Consider the following 14,884-nt stretch of genomic DNA (forward strand, 5'->3'; position numbering starts at 1 on the left):
AACAGCTATAATGAAACAGTAACCACAATTTAGTTAATATCTGGAATAATTTAATACAACATGTATGTTACCTGTTTGAGGTCCATTGGTGTGCCTTCGAGCAAGGGGAGTAGGTGATGACAAGTCCACTGAGTTGGTGCGACGATGTGGAGGTGGGTCCAACTGATACTGCTGAGGTGGTGGTGGAGGTGCTAATAAAGATGAAAGGGTTGGCCGGTGATGATGGGTATAATGGTGGTGAGTGTGTGGATGGTGAAGATTACTGATAGAATGTAAAGAATGTCCTACTGGTGCATGATGATGATGTGTGGGATTATGTTGTAGCCCTCCAGAAGAATGCATGCGTGGCAGAGTGGCTGTGCGTGGTGGAATTGGGGGTGGGGAAACATCCCGTGGAGGTAACTCAGGAGCATCTGGCGCCTGCTTCACCTGAAATGATAAATATGAACCACTAATCACTAACAAGTAAAAAATGATAAGCAGATTGCATTAGGTGACCAAGACATGCCTTCCTCTTTCCCCTCCTTTTCCTTTATCTCTTTCAGCATCAGCAAGCTTTTCAGCCTTTACCACACATTGGCCATCTCCCACTGAGGCAGGGTGATCTAAAAAAGAAGAAACAAAGGTTTTTCCTCTTTTTACATTTAGTAATTTATACAGAAGGGGTTACTAGACCCTTGCTCCTGGCATTGCAGTCACCTCTTATGACATGCAAGGCTTATGGATGAAGAATTTTTCTCCACTTCCCCATGGAGCCTTTACCACATAAACAAAATTATTTAGAATTCCCTGGAACAAAATGGCATTTTTAATAAATAACAAAAAAGGCACAATACCGTGACTGGAACGATACACAAATAACCCGCACATAAAAGAGAAGCTTACGACTACGTTTCGGTCCGACTTGGACCATTGACAAAGTCACACACTGTGACTTTGTCAATGGTCCAAGTCGGACTGAAACGTCGTCATAAGCTTCTCTTTTATGAGTGGGTTATTTGTGTATGGCATTTTTAAGGTCTAAGAAGATAAAGCATTATGGTGAGAAGAAAAGCAAAGCAAGAGATGCAAATCTAAAACTACTGCTCAGATCTGAATAATATACTGCCATCAAGGTTGCATGAAACATTGTTACCAATCAGCAAAAACTGACTAGTAATTTATCCTGTAACAATTGGCAAATAACTTCAGTGGAGAGATGACTAAGCACCCTTGTTTTGCCATTTTCCTTTATTGCACTGTTATTAAACATATACATTGCAATATTTTATAACTTCATTATATTAGCGAGTCATAAAGAACAGCCATAAGGTAGTAAAGAATAGCAAGCACAGCCAAAAATTCTTTCAGTACTCTATGTCTGAAATGATGATACTGGATAAAAAGAAAATTTTTATGAAGTTTTCATGTATAAAATTAGGGGCTTTTATAGGTTAATATACACTCAGTGGCTACTTTATTAGGTACATCTGCACACCTGCTAGTTAATGCAGATGTGACAGCATCTCAAAGCCTAAAAGCATGCAGACATGGTCAAGAGGTTCATTTGCTGTTCAGACCAAACATCAAAATGGGGAAGAAATGTGATCTATGTGACTTTGACCATGAAATAATTGTTGGTATCAGACAGGGTGGTTTGAGTACCTCAGAAACTGATGTCATGGGATTTTCACACACATCTCTAGATTTTATATAGAATGGTGTGAAAAACAAAACATTTAGTGAGTGGGCAAAAATGCCTTGTTAATGAGAAGTCAGAGGAGACTGGACAGACTGGTTCAAGCTGACAGGAAGGCAACAGTAACTCAACCAAGCATTACAATGTTGGTATGCTGAAGAGCATCTCTAATGCACAAGACATTAAACCTTGAGGCGGATGGGCTACAGCAGCAGCAGAAGACCACACTGGGTTCCACTCCTGTTAGCTAAGAACAGGAAACTAAGGCTACAGTGGGCACAGGCTCAGCTAAACTGGACAGTTGAAGATTGGAAAAAACATCACCTGGTGTGACAAATTGCTATTTCTGCTGGGACATGCAGATGGTAGCATCAGAATTTGGAGTAACTCTTTGAGATGTGGTGGAATGGGAGATTAGCAGCATGATTGTGCAGCTTACAAATCTGCCATAACTATGCAATGCTATCATGTCAATAGAGACCAGAATTTCTAAGGAATGTCTCCAGCATCTTGTTGAATCCATGCCATAAAGAATTCAGGCTATTTTGAGGGCAAATGCAGACCCTAACAAGTACTAGAAGGGTATACATAATAAATTGGCCACTGAGTGCATTTCTATGTGCAGCATTAATGAGCTATTTCTACCAAAAATGAACAATAAATTATGAGGTGTGAGAGCATTTGTATTACATGAGGTCTGTAGTACAAATATTACATAAGGGATGTAATACGAATCCTTGAGTATCATTAGACATAGTAAATACCTGATAATCATGATACTGTGAACTGGGTTGTATGATTTGTATCTGTCGCATGTTAAAATGTACACTGGTTATTAAGAAAGGCTACTAATGCTCCAGTCTGAAGTTACATATTACCCCCCCCTTCCCCCCCAAAAAAAAATCTTTCTTTCTTTCAACACACTGGCCGTATCCCACCGAGGTGGGGTGGCCCAAAAGGAAAAAAAAAAAAAGTTTTTCCTAATTGTCCCCCAATATTTCTTGACCTGCGAACCTTGCTGATTCTCCTCCTCTGTAGAAAAATCTGTGTACTTTTTTATTTATACAGTACTTTTGTATTCTAAACCATTCAGGAATGTATTGCTACTTTCTGAAGCCATAAATAATATTTACACAAAAGGTAATACAGGGCTCTGGTGGCCTGGTGGTTAACGCTCTCGCTTCACACGGTGAGGGCCTGGGTTCGATTCCCAGCCAGAGTAGAAACATTGGACGTGTTTCTTTCCACCTGTTGTCTATGTTCCCCATCAGTAAAATGGGTACTTGGGTGTTAGTCGACTGGTGTGGGTCGCATCCTGGGACACTGACCTAAGGAGGCCTGGTCACAGACCGGGCCGCGGGGGTGTTGACCCCCGGAACTCTCTCCAGGTAAACTCCAGGTACTACACCGATTTTCTGGCAATAAAACGGTCTGGCACCACTTTTTAACCCTTTGAGGGTCGACAGGCCCTCTCCGAAACTCGTTCTCAGGGTCGGCCAAATTTAAAAAAAAAAAAAAAATTATTTTCTCTTATGAAAAGATAGAGAATCTTTTCCCGATCATAAAGACACCAAAAGTTTGAAATTTGATAGAAAACTTACGGAATTATGCTCTCGCAAAGTTAGCGGTCTCGGCGATGTTTACGCATCGGCGATTTTGCCCACTTTGAGTCCCATTTTCGGCCAATTTCACTGTACTAGTCGACAAAAAACATGAATATTTCGCTAGAACTCCATTTTTTCTATCGAATGGGTGCAAGAAACCACCCATTTATGAAATTCAACTATCCAGTACAGTGGTCAGAATTTAGCAATTTTGCCAATTTCACACAAATTTCAAAAGATGCCAATTTCCGAATAGGGTCCAGAATAAACAAGAAAGACATTCCTGGCACTAAAATGACATTTCCTCTAGTCATTAGTCACGTCTCAAGGCCCCTCTTATATTCTTTTGCTTTCCACTTTGAATTTTTATTTTCACAAAAAATATAAGATTTACTGTTATGCAGACTACTGCATTAGTGTAAAAAATGGTATAAATATTATTGGTGCACTTGTGAAAGAATATTAGACTCACCAGTTGACGTGTATTGCACGCTTGGCGCGATTTGTTTACTTTTGAAGTTTGGTAAAAATCGAACATTTCTGCTACTTTGAGCTCAATTTCAAGGCACCTTTCATTGTAAAACCAGTCAAAATCATCTCAATTTCTGTAATATGTCTTCCATTCTATAAAATGAGACCAAGAAAACTAGAATACAACAATAAATACCATACGAAAATACACTGCAAAGTCGCTGATTTATTAAAAAAAAATGGTCAAAGTTTTTTTTTTCTCATTATGCACTGTGTGCTGCAGGATTTTTTTTAGACTGTGCACACTGACCACATAGAACCATTCTTTCATATGAAGGCCTACCAGCTTTCTCCCACTAGATTTGAGGCCGCTAGAATTTATGAGTACTAGTACGTCACAAACCCCTACGCGTAAGACGTACTAGTACGACCAAAACCCTCAAAGGGTTAATATGGATAAAATTACTAGACTAGTTGTCTGCCAGACTAGTTTACTAAGCAGCCACAGATGGCACTGTGTGTGGCACATGCTCACTTATACTGTTTACAATGTTGTTAGCTGTGCTAACAATTAACTTGTTAACAGCCATAGCTACTGACAAGTTGATTGAGTTGTCAGGTGAATTAATCAAAGGGTTAGAACAACATTCTTTTGTGACAGAACAAAAGCTCATGAATTTTTATTTGATATATGAAAATTTTCACAGGGAAAGATCAAGGCATGTGAAACAACTTCACTTGGATGAAATATTTAAAAAGATAGCCAAGAAGAAAATCTTGGTTATTTTGTGGCTTCAGCTTCAAGAAACCCAGATGTCCTCCCTGTAACATCAGACATCCATGATGGAACAACTATGAAGCAGACAGCAATCCTGACAACCCTCAACATCAAGACCTAGATTGTACAGTTCCAGTAAAATTCTAAACTTTGTCACCTTGTGAATGGTAGTATTGCAACATTCTTTGTAAGTAGTTACATATTAATAAACCTGTTTCATTAATATGTAAAGGGGTAGCAGTAATGTTAAATGATCAGTTATGGAAGGAGAAAAGAGAATATGAATGTGTAAATTCAAGAATTATGTGGATTAAAGTAAAGGTTGGATGCGAGAAGTGGGTCATAATAAGCGTGTATGCACCTGGAGAAGAGAGGAATGCAGAGGAGAGAGAGAGATTTTGGGAGATGTTAAGTGAATGTATAGGAGCCTTTGAACCAAGTGAGAGAGTAATTGTGGTAGGGGACCTGAATGCTAAAGTAGGAGAAACTTTTAGAGAGGGTGTGGTAGGTAAGTTTGGGGCGCCAGGTGTAAATGATAATGGGAGCCCTTTGATTGAACTTTGTATAGAAAGGGGTTTAGTTATAGGTAATACATATTTTAAGAAAAAGAGGATAAATAAGTATACACGATATGATGTAGGGCGAAATGACAGTAGTTTGTTGGATTATGTATTGGTAGATAAAAGACTGTTGAGTAGACTTCAGGATGTACATGTTTATAGAGGGGCCACAGATATATCAGATCACTTTCTAGTTGTAGCTACACTGAGAGTAAAAGGTAGATGGGATACAAGGAGAATAGAAGCATCAGGGAAGAGAGAGGTGAAGGTTTATAAACTAAAAGAGGAGGCAGTTAGGGTAAGATATAAACAGCTATTGGAGGATAGATGGGCTAATGAGAGCATAGGCAATGGGGTCGAAGAGGTATGGGGTAGGTTTAAAAATGTAGTGTTAGAGTGTTCAGCAGAAGTTTGTGGTTACAGGAAAGTGGGTGCAGGAGGGAAGAGGAGTGATTGGTGGAATGATGATGTAAAGAGAGTAGTAAGGGAGAAAAAGTTAGCATATGAGAAGTTTTTACAAAGTAGAAGTGATGCAAGGAGGGAAGAGTATATGGAGAAAAAGAGAGAGGTTAAGAGAGTGGTGAAGCAATGTAAAAAGAGAGCAAATGAGAGAGTGGGTGAGATGTTATCAACAAATTTTGTTGAAAATAAGAAAAAGTTTTGGAGTGAGATTAACAAGTTAAGAAAGCCTAGAGAACAAATGGATTTGTCAGTTAAAAATAGGAGAGGAGAGTTATTAAATGGAGAGTTAGAGGTATTGGGAAGATGGAGGGAATATTTTGAGGAATTGTTAAATGTTGATGAAGATAGGGAAGCTGTGATTTCGTGTATAGGGCAAGGAGGAATAACATCTTGTAGGAGTGAGGAAGAGCCAGTTGTGAGTGTGGGGGAAGTTCGTGAGGCAGTAGGTAAAATGAAAGGGGGTAAGGCAGCCGGGATTGATGGGATAAAGATAGAAATGTTAAAAGCAGGTGGGGATATAGTTTTGGAGTGGTTGGTGCAATTATTTAATAAATGTATGGAAGAGGGTAAGGTACCTAGGGATTGGCAGAGAGCATGCATAGTTCCTTTGTATAAAGGCAAAGGGGATAAAAGAGAGTGCAAAAATTATAGGGGGATAAGTCTGTTGAGTGTACCTGGTAAAGTGTATGGTAGAGTTATAACTGAAAGAATTAAGAGTAAGACGGAGAATAGGATAGCAGATGAACAAGGAGGCTTTAGGAAAGGTAGGGGGTGTGTGGACCAGGTGTTTACAGTGAAACATATAAGTGAACAGTATTTAGATAAGGCTAAAGAGGTCTTTGTGGCATTTATGGATTTGGAAAAGGCGTATGACAGGGTGGATAGGGGGGCAATGTGGCAGATGTTGCAAGTGTATGGTGTAGGAGGTAGGTTACTGAAAGCAGTGAAGAGTTTTTACGAGGATAGTGAGGCTCAAGTTAGAGTATGTAGGAAAGAGGGAAATTTTTTCCCAGTAAAAGTAGGCCTTAGACAAGGATGTGTGATGTCACCGTGGTTGTTTAATATATTTATAGATGGGGTTGTAAGAGAAGTAAATGCGAGGGTCTTGGCAAGAGGCGTGGAGTTAAAAGATAAAGAATCACACACAAAGTGGGAGTTGTCACAGCTGCTCTTTGCTGATGACACTGTGCTCTTGGGAGATTCTGAAGAGAAGCTGCAGAGATTGGTGGATGAATTTGGTAGGGTGTGCAAAAGAAGAAAATTAAAGGTGAATACAGGAAAGAGTAAGGTTATGAGGATAACAAAAAGATTAGGTGATGAAAGATTGAATATCAGATTGGAGGGAGAGAGTATGGAGGAGGTGAACGTATTCAGATATTTGGGAGTGGACGTGTCAGCGGATGGGTCTATGAAAGATGAGGTGAATCATAGAATTGATGAGGGAAAAAGAGTGAGTGGTGCACTTAGGAGTCTGTGGAGACAAAGAACTTTGTCCTTGGAGGCAAAGAGGGGAATGTATGAGAGTATAGTTTTACCAACGCTCTTATATGGGTGTGAAGCGTGGGTGATGAATGTTGCAGCGAGGAGAAGGCTGGAGGCAGTGGAGATGTCATGTCTGAGGGCAATGTGTGGTGTGAATATAATGCAGAGAATTCGTAGTTTGGAAGTTAGGAGGAGGTGCGGGATTACCAAAACTGTTGTCCAGAGGACTGAGGAAGGGTTGTTGAGGTGGTTCGGACATGTAGAGAGAATGGAGCGAAACAGAATGACTTCAAGAGTGTATCAGTCTGTAGTGGAAGGAAGGCGGGGTAGGGGTTGGCCTAGGAAGGGTTGGAGGGAGGGGGTAAAGGAGGTTTTGTGTGCGAGGGGCTTGGACTTCCAGCAGGCATGCGTGAGCGTGTTTGATAGGAGTGAATGGAGACAAATGGTTTTTAATACTTGACGTGCTGTTGGAGTGTGAGCAAAGTAACATTTATGAAGGGATTCAGGGAAACCGGCAGGCCGGACTTGAGTCCTGGAGATGGGAAGTACAGTGCCTGCACTCTGAAGGAGGGGTGTTAATGTTGCAGTTTAAAAACTGTAGTGTAAAGCACCCTTCTGGCAAGACAGTGATGGAGCGAATGATGGTGAAAGTTTTTCTTTTTCGGGCCACCCTGCCTTGGTGGGAATCGGCCAGTGTGATAATAAAAAAATAAACCTGTTTCATTTATACTAATGTTTAATTAAAGTTTCCAGTAGTCCATGGTGAGTCAGTGGTATCTTGTTGAATTATGTGACCTCTGTTGGTCTGACAAAGTCAATATTCCAGCAAGGCCTAAGAACCAAGCATACATGAAAATTGCTGTTGTACCTGAACTAATTCCCCCAATTTATGTTCAATGAATTACCGGATTTCGCGGCTTATTAGACACATTTGTTTTTCCATAAAATGTCTCCAAAAACCACCCTGCATCCTATAAACTGAAGGTCAGTGACCGGAGCTATAAGTTTGGGGTGTGGGGTGGGCTGTAGCTCTCCCTGTTATGTTCGATGCCGAGCCATTGAAACTAAAACAAGTCTTATAAGCCACGAAAAATATGATACTGATTCATTGTAGAGTACAAAAACAAAGTACCTTCTTTACAATTCACAAGCAAAGGATGTTCTTTTGTGTTTTTGGGTGGTGTAAAAGAAAAATTATAGTATACAACACAATTGCAGAAGGATATTTATTGAGGTGTTTTACCTGTAAACAGGATGCTTCGGTCAATACACAGGAATGTACAAGCAGTAAATTTATAAAAGCATAGTCAGGTGAGTGGTCAGGTCAGTGAAGTCACTATGTGAACTGCAAGATGGGAGTGCTGCAGGTGGTCTACCAGTTCTTCCAATGACCTGTTTACGTTATATGAATTGTGCTACAGATTTGGCTAAACTGACAGTTCCTTGATTCTCTTGGACTGTGTTTTATGTTTGGATTAGTGCAGTTTTCAGGCAGCTGCATTGTGTCTGTCCCTTTTTTTCATGACCAGCTGGGCATCCTTCCATGACACCAGGTGTGCAATTTGGTCCCTAATGTATCACCTGCCCACCTAATATTTTTGAAGGATGCCTAGCTGGTTTTAAACAGATCAACATGATGCCTGGAAGCTGCACTAATCCAAACACAAAATACTATCCAACAAAATCAAATATTTTTCTTTTAGTCAAACCTGCACTACAACTTGTCTTAAATAGGTCATTGGAAGGACCAGTCTCTTGCAGTGCTTCCCATCTTGCAATTTAATTCAATGTTTGTAAAAATTTGCATGTTGTACATTCCTGTGTACTGACTGAAGCTGCTCATCCACAGGAAAAATATCTCAATTATGTTCCCTTCTGCAACTGTGTTCTTTTAATCACTTGTCAGCTCTGTGCCATTTGTCTCCAAAGATGTACTATACCTTTGGTGAAGTATCTCCAATAGATGGTTCTCTCTTGCGTACTCGTGGTGGTAAAGGGGGTGGCAAAGCTTGCGGAGATGCAGGTGGTGGTGGTGGGGCTTGAGGTGGCAGGAAATTGCTAGGAAACCCACTTATGATTCCTCGGAATTCATTTGCACCTGTTAACACATCTGAATAAAAGATTATTCCTGAGCATTATATTCTGTGGTGCCCAAAACAACAAATTCACTGAATATGCACATTAATAATTAATCTATGCCAAATTCACTTAGCATGAAACCAAATCTACTGAATTTAATCAAAATAATAAAAATTTCTCCATATATACAATATAAAGTACAGATGGGCAGAAGCTTTGACCTTGTTAAAAAACTAGTTAATTCTTTATACAGTAGTGCATAATATATAAAGATACAATATAAAGTGAGCTGAAATAATTACAATATCAGGGCCCCAACTATATATATATATATACCGTGCTATCACACATCCCACCGAACTGCCAATATCCCAAACCCCTCCTTTAAAGTGCAGGCATTGTGCTTCCCATTTCCAGTACTCAAGTCTGGCTATATAAAATAACCGGTTTCCCTGAATCCCTTCACTAAGTATTACCCTGCTTACACTCCAACAGCTCGTCAGGTCTCAAAAACCATTCGTTTCCATTCACTCCTATCTAACACGCTCATACACGCTTGCTGGAAGTCCAAGCCCCTCTCCCACAAAACCTCCTTTACCCCCTCCCTCCAACCTTTTCGAGGACGACCCCTACCCCACCTTTGTTCCCCTACAGATTTATACTCCCTCCATGTCATTCTACTTCGATCCATTCTCTCTAAATGACCAGACCACCTCAACAACCCCTCTTCAGCCCTCTGACTAATACGTACTTTTATTAACTTCACACGCTCTCCTAATCTCCAAACTTCGAATTCTCTGCCCTTAGACAGGACATCTCCACTACCTCCAACTACCTCCTCACTGCAGCATTGACAACCCAAGCTTCACACCCATATAAGAGTGTTGGTACCACTATACTTTCATACATTCCCTTCTTTGCCTCCATTAATAATGTTTTTTTTTCTCCACATATACCTCAATGCACCATTCACCTTATTTCCCTCATCAATTCTATGGTTAACCTCATCCTTCATAAACCCATCTGCTGACACATCAACTCCCAAATACCTGAAAACTTTCACTTCTTCCATACTCCTTCTCTCCAATGTGATATCCAATTTTTCTTTATCTGAATCATTTGATGCCCTCATCACCTTACTCTTTTCTATGTTCACTTTCAACTTTCTACCTTTACATACCCTTTTATCCAGGCTATATTGGCATTGTTCTAAGGCAAACACACAAGAATAATTTACAAAAAGTAAGTGCAAATGTTCCTAGGTAGTAGGTTGGTAGACAGCAGCCGCCCAGGGAGGTACTACCGTCCTGCCAAGTGAGTGTAAAACGAAAGCCTGTAATTGTTTTACATGATGGTAGGATTGCTGGTGTCCTTTTTTCTGTCTCATGAACATGCAAGATTTCAAGTACATCTTGCTACTTCTACTTACACTTAGGTCACACTACACATACATGTACAAGCATATATATACACACCCCTCTGGGTTTTCTTCTATTTTCTTTCTAGTTCTTATTCTTGTTTATTTCCTCTTATCTCCATGGGGAAGTGGAACAGAATTCTTCCTCCGTAAGCCATGCGTGTTGTAAGAGGCGATTAAAATGCCGGGAGCAAGGGGCTAGTAACCTCTTCTCCTGTATATATTACTAAATGTAAAAGGAGAAGAACTTTCGTTTTTCCTTTTGGGCCACCCCACCTCGATGGGATACGGTTGGTGTGTTGAAAGAAAGAAGTGCAAATGTTCCTAGGTAGTAGGTTGGTAGACAGCAACCACTCAGGGAGGTACTACTGTCCTGCCAAGTGAGTGTAAAATGAAAGCCTGTAATTGTTTTACATGATGGTAGGATTGCTGGTGTCCATTTTTCTGTCTCACAAACATGCATGGTTTCAGGTATGTCTTGCTACTTCTACTTACACTTAAATCACACTACACATACATGTATGTACAAGCATATATATACACCCCTCTGGGTTTTCTTCTATTTTCTTTCTTGTTCTTATTCTTGTTTATTTCCTCTTATCTCCATGGGGAAGTGGAACAGAATTCTTCCTCCGTAAGCTGTGTGTGTTGTAAGAGGCGACTAAAATGCCAGGAGCAAGGGGCTAGTAACCCCTTCTTCTGTATAAATTACTAAATTTAAAAAGAGAAACTTTCATTTTTTTTAGGGGGGGGGGGGCACCCTGCCTCGGTGGGATACGGCCGGTTTGTTGAAAGAAAGAAGTGCAAATGTTCCTAGGTAGTAGGTTAGTAGACAAACTGCCCAGGGAGGTATGTACTACCGTCCTGCCAAGTGAGTGTAAAACGAAAGCCTTTAATTGTTTTACATGATGGTAGGATTGCTGGTGTCCTTTTTTCTGTCTCATAAACATGCAAGATTTCAGGTACGTCTTGCTACTTTTACTTACACTTAGGTCACACTACACATACATGTACAAGCATGTATATATGCACCCCTCTGGGTTTTGTGCTATTTTCTTTCTAGTTCTTGTTCTTGTTTATTTCCTCTTATCTCCATGGGGAAGTGGAACAGAATTCTTCCTCCGTAAGCCATGCGTGTTGTAAGAGGCGACTAAAATGCCGGGAGCAAGGGGCTAGTAACCCCTTCTGTATAAATTACTAAATTTAAAAAGAGAAATTTTCTTTTTTCTTTTTGGGCCACCCTGCCTTGGTGGGATATGGCCAGTTTGTTTAAAAAAAAAAGAAAGTGCAAATGTTGTTGAGATACATGGTTATTCATAAAATCCTCCACCAAATCAAATTAAAATAAGGTTTGTTTAGAAAAATACTACGATGTTTATAAGGTTAAAAATTTATATGCAGTATACTGTAAACAGAAACGTGCCCAATTTTAATTACCTAAAACTTTTAGTCAGCATCTAAAAAGTTGTAAAAACCTGGTATACTACAAACCTAGGAAAACTAATTGTAGCAAAAGACATTCAAAACCTGCAGTTTAACATTTGGTATAAGGTGTTCAGTTTTGAAAATAGACACTAAGAGGGCTACCTGATCCATTTTCAACAGAATAATACAGTGGAACCCCGGATTTCATCCGGTGCGGATATTGTACAATACGGATTTCGACCACTTTTTGGGGCAAAATTTTACCCCGGGTTTCGTACTTCCGCTCAGAAATCGCCCATATCAGATGCATCCGCCTGCCCGGGACGTGGCCGCTCACACGTACATGACTCAGTCTGCCTCTATCACTTGTTGTTCAGTGAGCACTACTCCGCAAAGTTTTGTGGAGAAATATCACTACCACCCTCTACAAAGGTAGAGGGTGGTAGTGATTGTGGTAGAGGGTGGTAGTGATGGTAGAAGAGGGTGGTAGCGGTGGTGGTAGAGGGTGGTAGTGATGGCAAACAATCGAAGATGTTGTTGGTGTGGATCAACGGAAAACAGTTAGTGGGAGACAGTGTTATGGAGGCGATAATTTGCAAAAAGGCAAGGCAGTTGCATGCGGATCTCATAAAGAATATGCCAGCAAGAGTCTTCAATAAAGGTAAAAGTGATATAAATGTTCATTTATCCATTAAAATTAAAGCTTTATATTTATTTCTCATTGTTTTCTGTGTGTATGTTATTCTCTATAAAATGTATTTGTTAATATTTTTGGGTGTCTGGAATGGATTAATTGGATTTACATTATTTCTTATGGGAAATATTACTTTGGTTTTCATCCATTTTGGATTTCGACCGGCCTTCTGGCACAGATTAACCCTTTGACTGTTTCAGTCATATATATACGTCTTACGAGCCACCGTGTTTGACATACATGTATATACGTGTATACTCATAAATTCTAGCGGCTTCAAATCAAGCAGGAGAAAGCTGGTAGGCCCACATGTGAGAGAATGGGTCTGTGTGGTCAGTGTGCACCATATAAAAAAAATCCTGCAGCAAGCAGTGCATGAGAAAAAAAAAACTCAGACCGTTTTCTTGGTCTCATTTGATAGAATAGGAAACATATTATAGAAATAGAGGTGATTTTGATTGGTTTTACTATGAAAAGAACCTTGAAATGGAACTCAAAATAGGGGAAATGTTTGATTTTTGCTGATGTTCAAAAGTAAACAAATGATGTCATTGTCCAATAAATGTCCAACTAGCCATTCTAATATGCAATCATGAATGGGTTGACATTATTTTTACAATTATTACAATATTGCAGTAGTCTGCATAACAGTAAATCTTCTGTTTTTGTTTCAATAAAAATTCAAAATATAAAGCAATAGTAATATCAGAGGGGCCTGGAGACGTGACTGATGAACAAAGAAAATGTTATTTTAGAGCAAGGAATGTCTGCATTGTTCATTTTGGACCTTATTTTGCAATTAGCATATTTTTTTATTTGCATGAAATTGGCCAAATTGCAAATTTCTGACCACGTTATTGGGTAGTTGAAATCGGTAAATGGGCAGTTTCTTGTACTCAATCGGTAAAATAAATGAGTTCTAAAGAAATAGCTATGATTCTGGTCGACTGGAACAATGGAATTAGCCAAAAATAGGGCTCAAAGTGGGCGAAATCGCTGATTCACAAATATAGCCGAGGTCGCTAACTTCACAAGAGCATAATTCTGTAAGTTTTCCATCAAATTTCGTTCTTTTGGTGTCGTTACCATCGGGAAGAGATTCTTGCTTTGAAAAAATTTTCGACTCCAGAAGACACCTCAGGATTTGGGGTTTCGACAGTCAAGGGGATAAGGACGAAAATTGGGGTTTCACTGTATAGGTTTCTTTTGTGAAAATCTGTAGTGCTCAATGGCCCATATGGGTTTTGTAGTTCTTTTGTGGATATAATAATAATGTTATGTTTGTAAGTACAGGATTATGTTTCAAGTCAATGTGAAGAGGTGTTTGAGATATACAGAAATGAAATAGCTGAAAAAACTTGGCAAACCCATATAGTATTCATAGTCAGAATACCTATAAATAAAAAAAAAAAAAGGCACAATACCATGACTGGAACGATACACAAATAACCCGCACATAGAAGAGAGCTTACAATGACGTTTCGGTCTGACTTGGGCCATTTACAAAGTCCAAGTCAGACCGAAACGTTGTTGTAAGCTCCTCTCTTCTACGTGCGGGTTATTTGTGTATAGAATACCCATCAAAAATAAATTCATTTGCACATATCTGTGATGAATATATAGCATTTATCTACTGTATTGTTCTACAATGATCCAAAGTACAGTACTCTGGATCATCATAGTAGTCAAATGACTATCTATACTCATGAACTGTATTGTTTATTTTAGACAATTCTATACCATGAGAATGCACAATCCATTCTAATGAATGCAGCAGAAAATATAAAGGAGCACATGAATTTAGGGCCAAGACACTTACTGCCTGTGCCAATCTCTACTGGTGCAAAGATGGCATTGTCAACAGCTGTGTGAGGTGGATGTGATTGTGGTGGAGGTGGAGTGCAAGGAGTGGTGGGGGTTGGAGGTGTCAATAAGTGTGGTGTGTCATCTCCATCAGCCCCCTCCACAAGCTTTGGCCCTCTCTCAGACTGCTGGAATATTGCTGGCAGAGGGTTAGGCACCATTCCCTTATTACGGGGCTTGATGCCTGGGGACTTGAGGTAATTATTAGGCCACTTGCGATCCTGAAACACAGGCAGACTGTCATATTTCAACAATACTATTCAGTAACAATATACATACATATAACAATGAATATGAGTTAAGATAATAGCAAAAATTAAGTGAAAACTTGGGTAGTTTTAAAAATAGGTTGGATAAGTACACAGGAAGGA

At 39.7% G+C, this 14,884-nt stretch overlaps 1 protein-coding gene across 1 annotated transcript in view; it reads right to left on the bottom strand.

Moving 5' to 3' along the window:
• Nucleotides 1–14,884, bottom strand: part of Sos (Son of sevenless) — a 177,084-nt gene that overhangs the window by 6,591 nt on the left and 155,609 nt on the right. The window contains exons 24-26 of the mRNA XM_070095432.1: nt 14,470–14,734; nt 8,976–9,145; nt 72–429 (exon numbers count right to left, since the gene is read on the bottom strand). Of these exons, the coding sequence (XP_069951533.1) occupies nt 72–429; nt 8,976–9,145; nt 14,470–14,734 (793 nt within the window). The remainder of the gene's footprint in view (nt 1–71; nt 430–8,975; nt 9,146–14,469; nt 14,735–14,884) is intronic.

The sequence above is a fragment of the Cherax quadricarinatus genome, chromosome 50, assembly GCF_038502225.1.
Source record: "Cherax quadricarinatus isolate ZL_2023a chromosome 50, ASM3850222v1, whole genome shotgun sequence".
NCBI classification, from domain to species: domain Eukaryota; kingdom Metazoa; phylum Arthropoda; class Malacostraca; order Decapoda; family Parastacidae; genus Cherax; species Cherax quadricarinatus.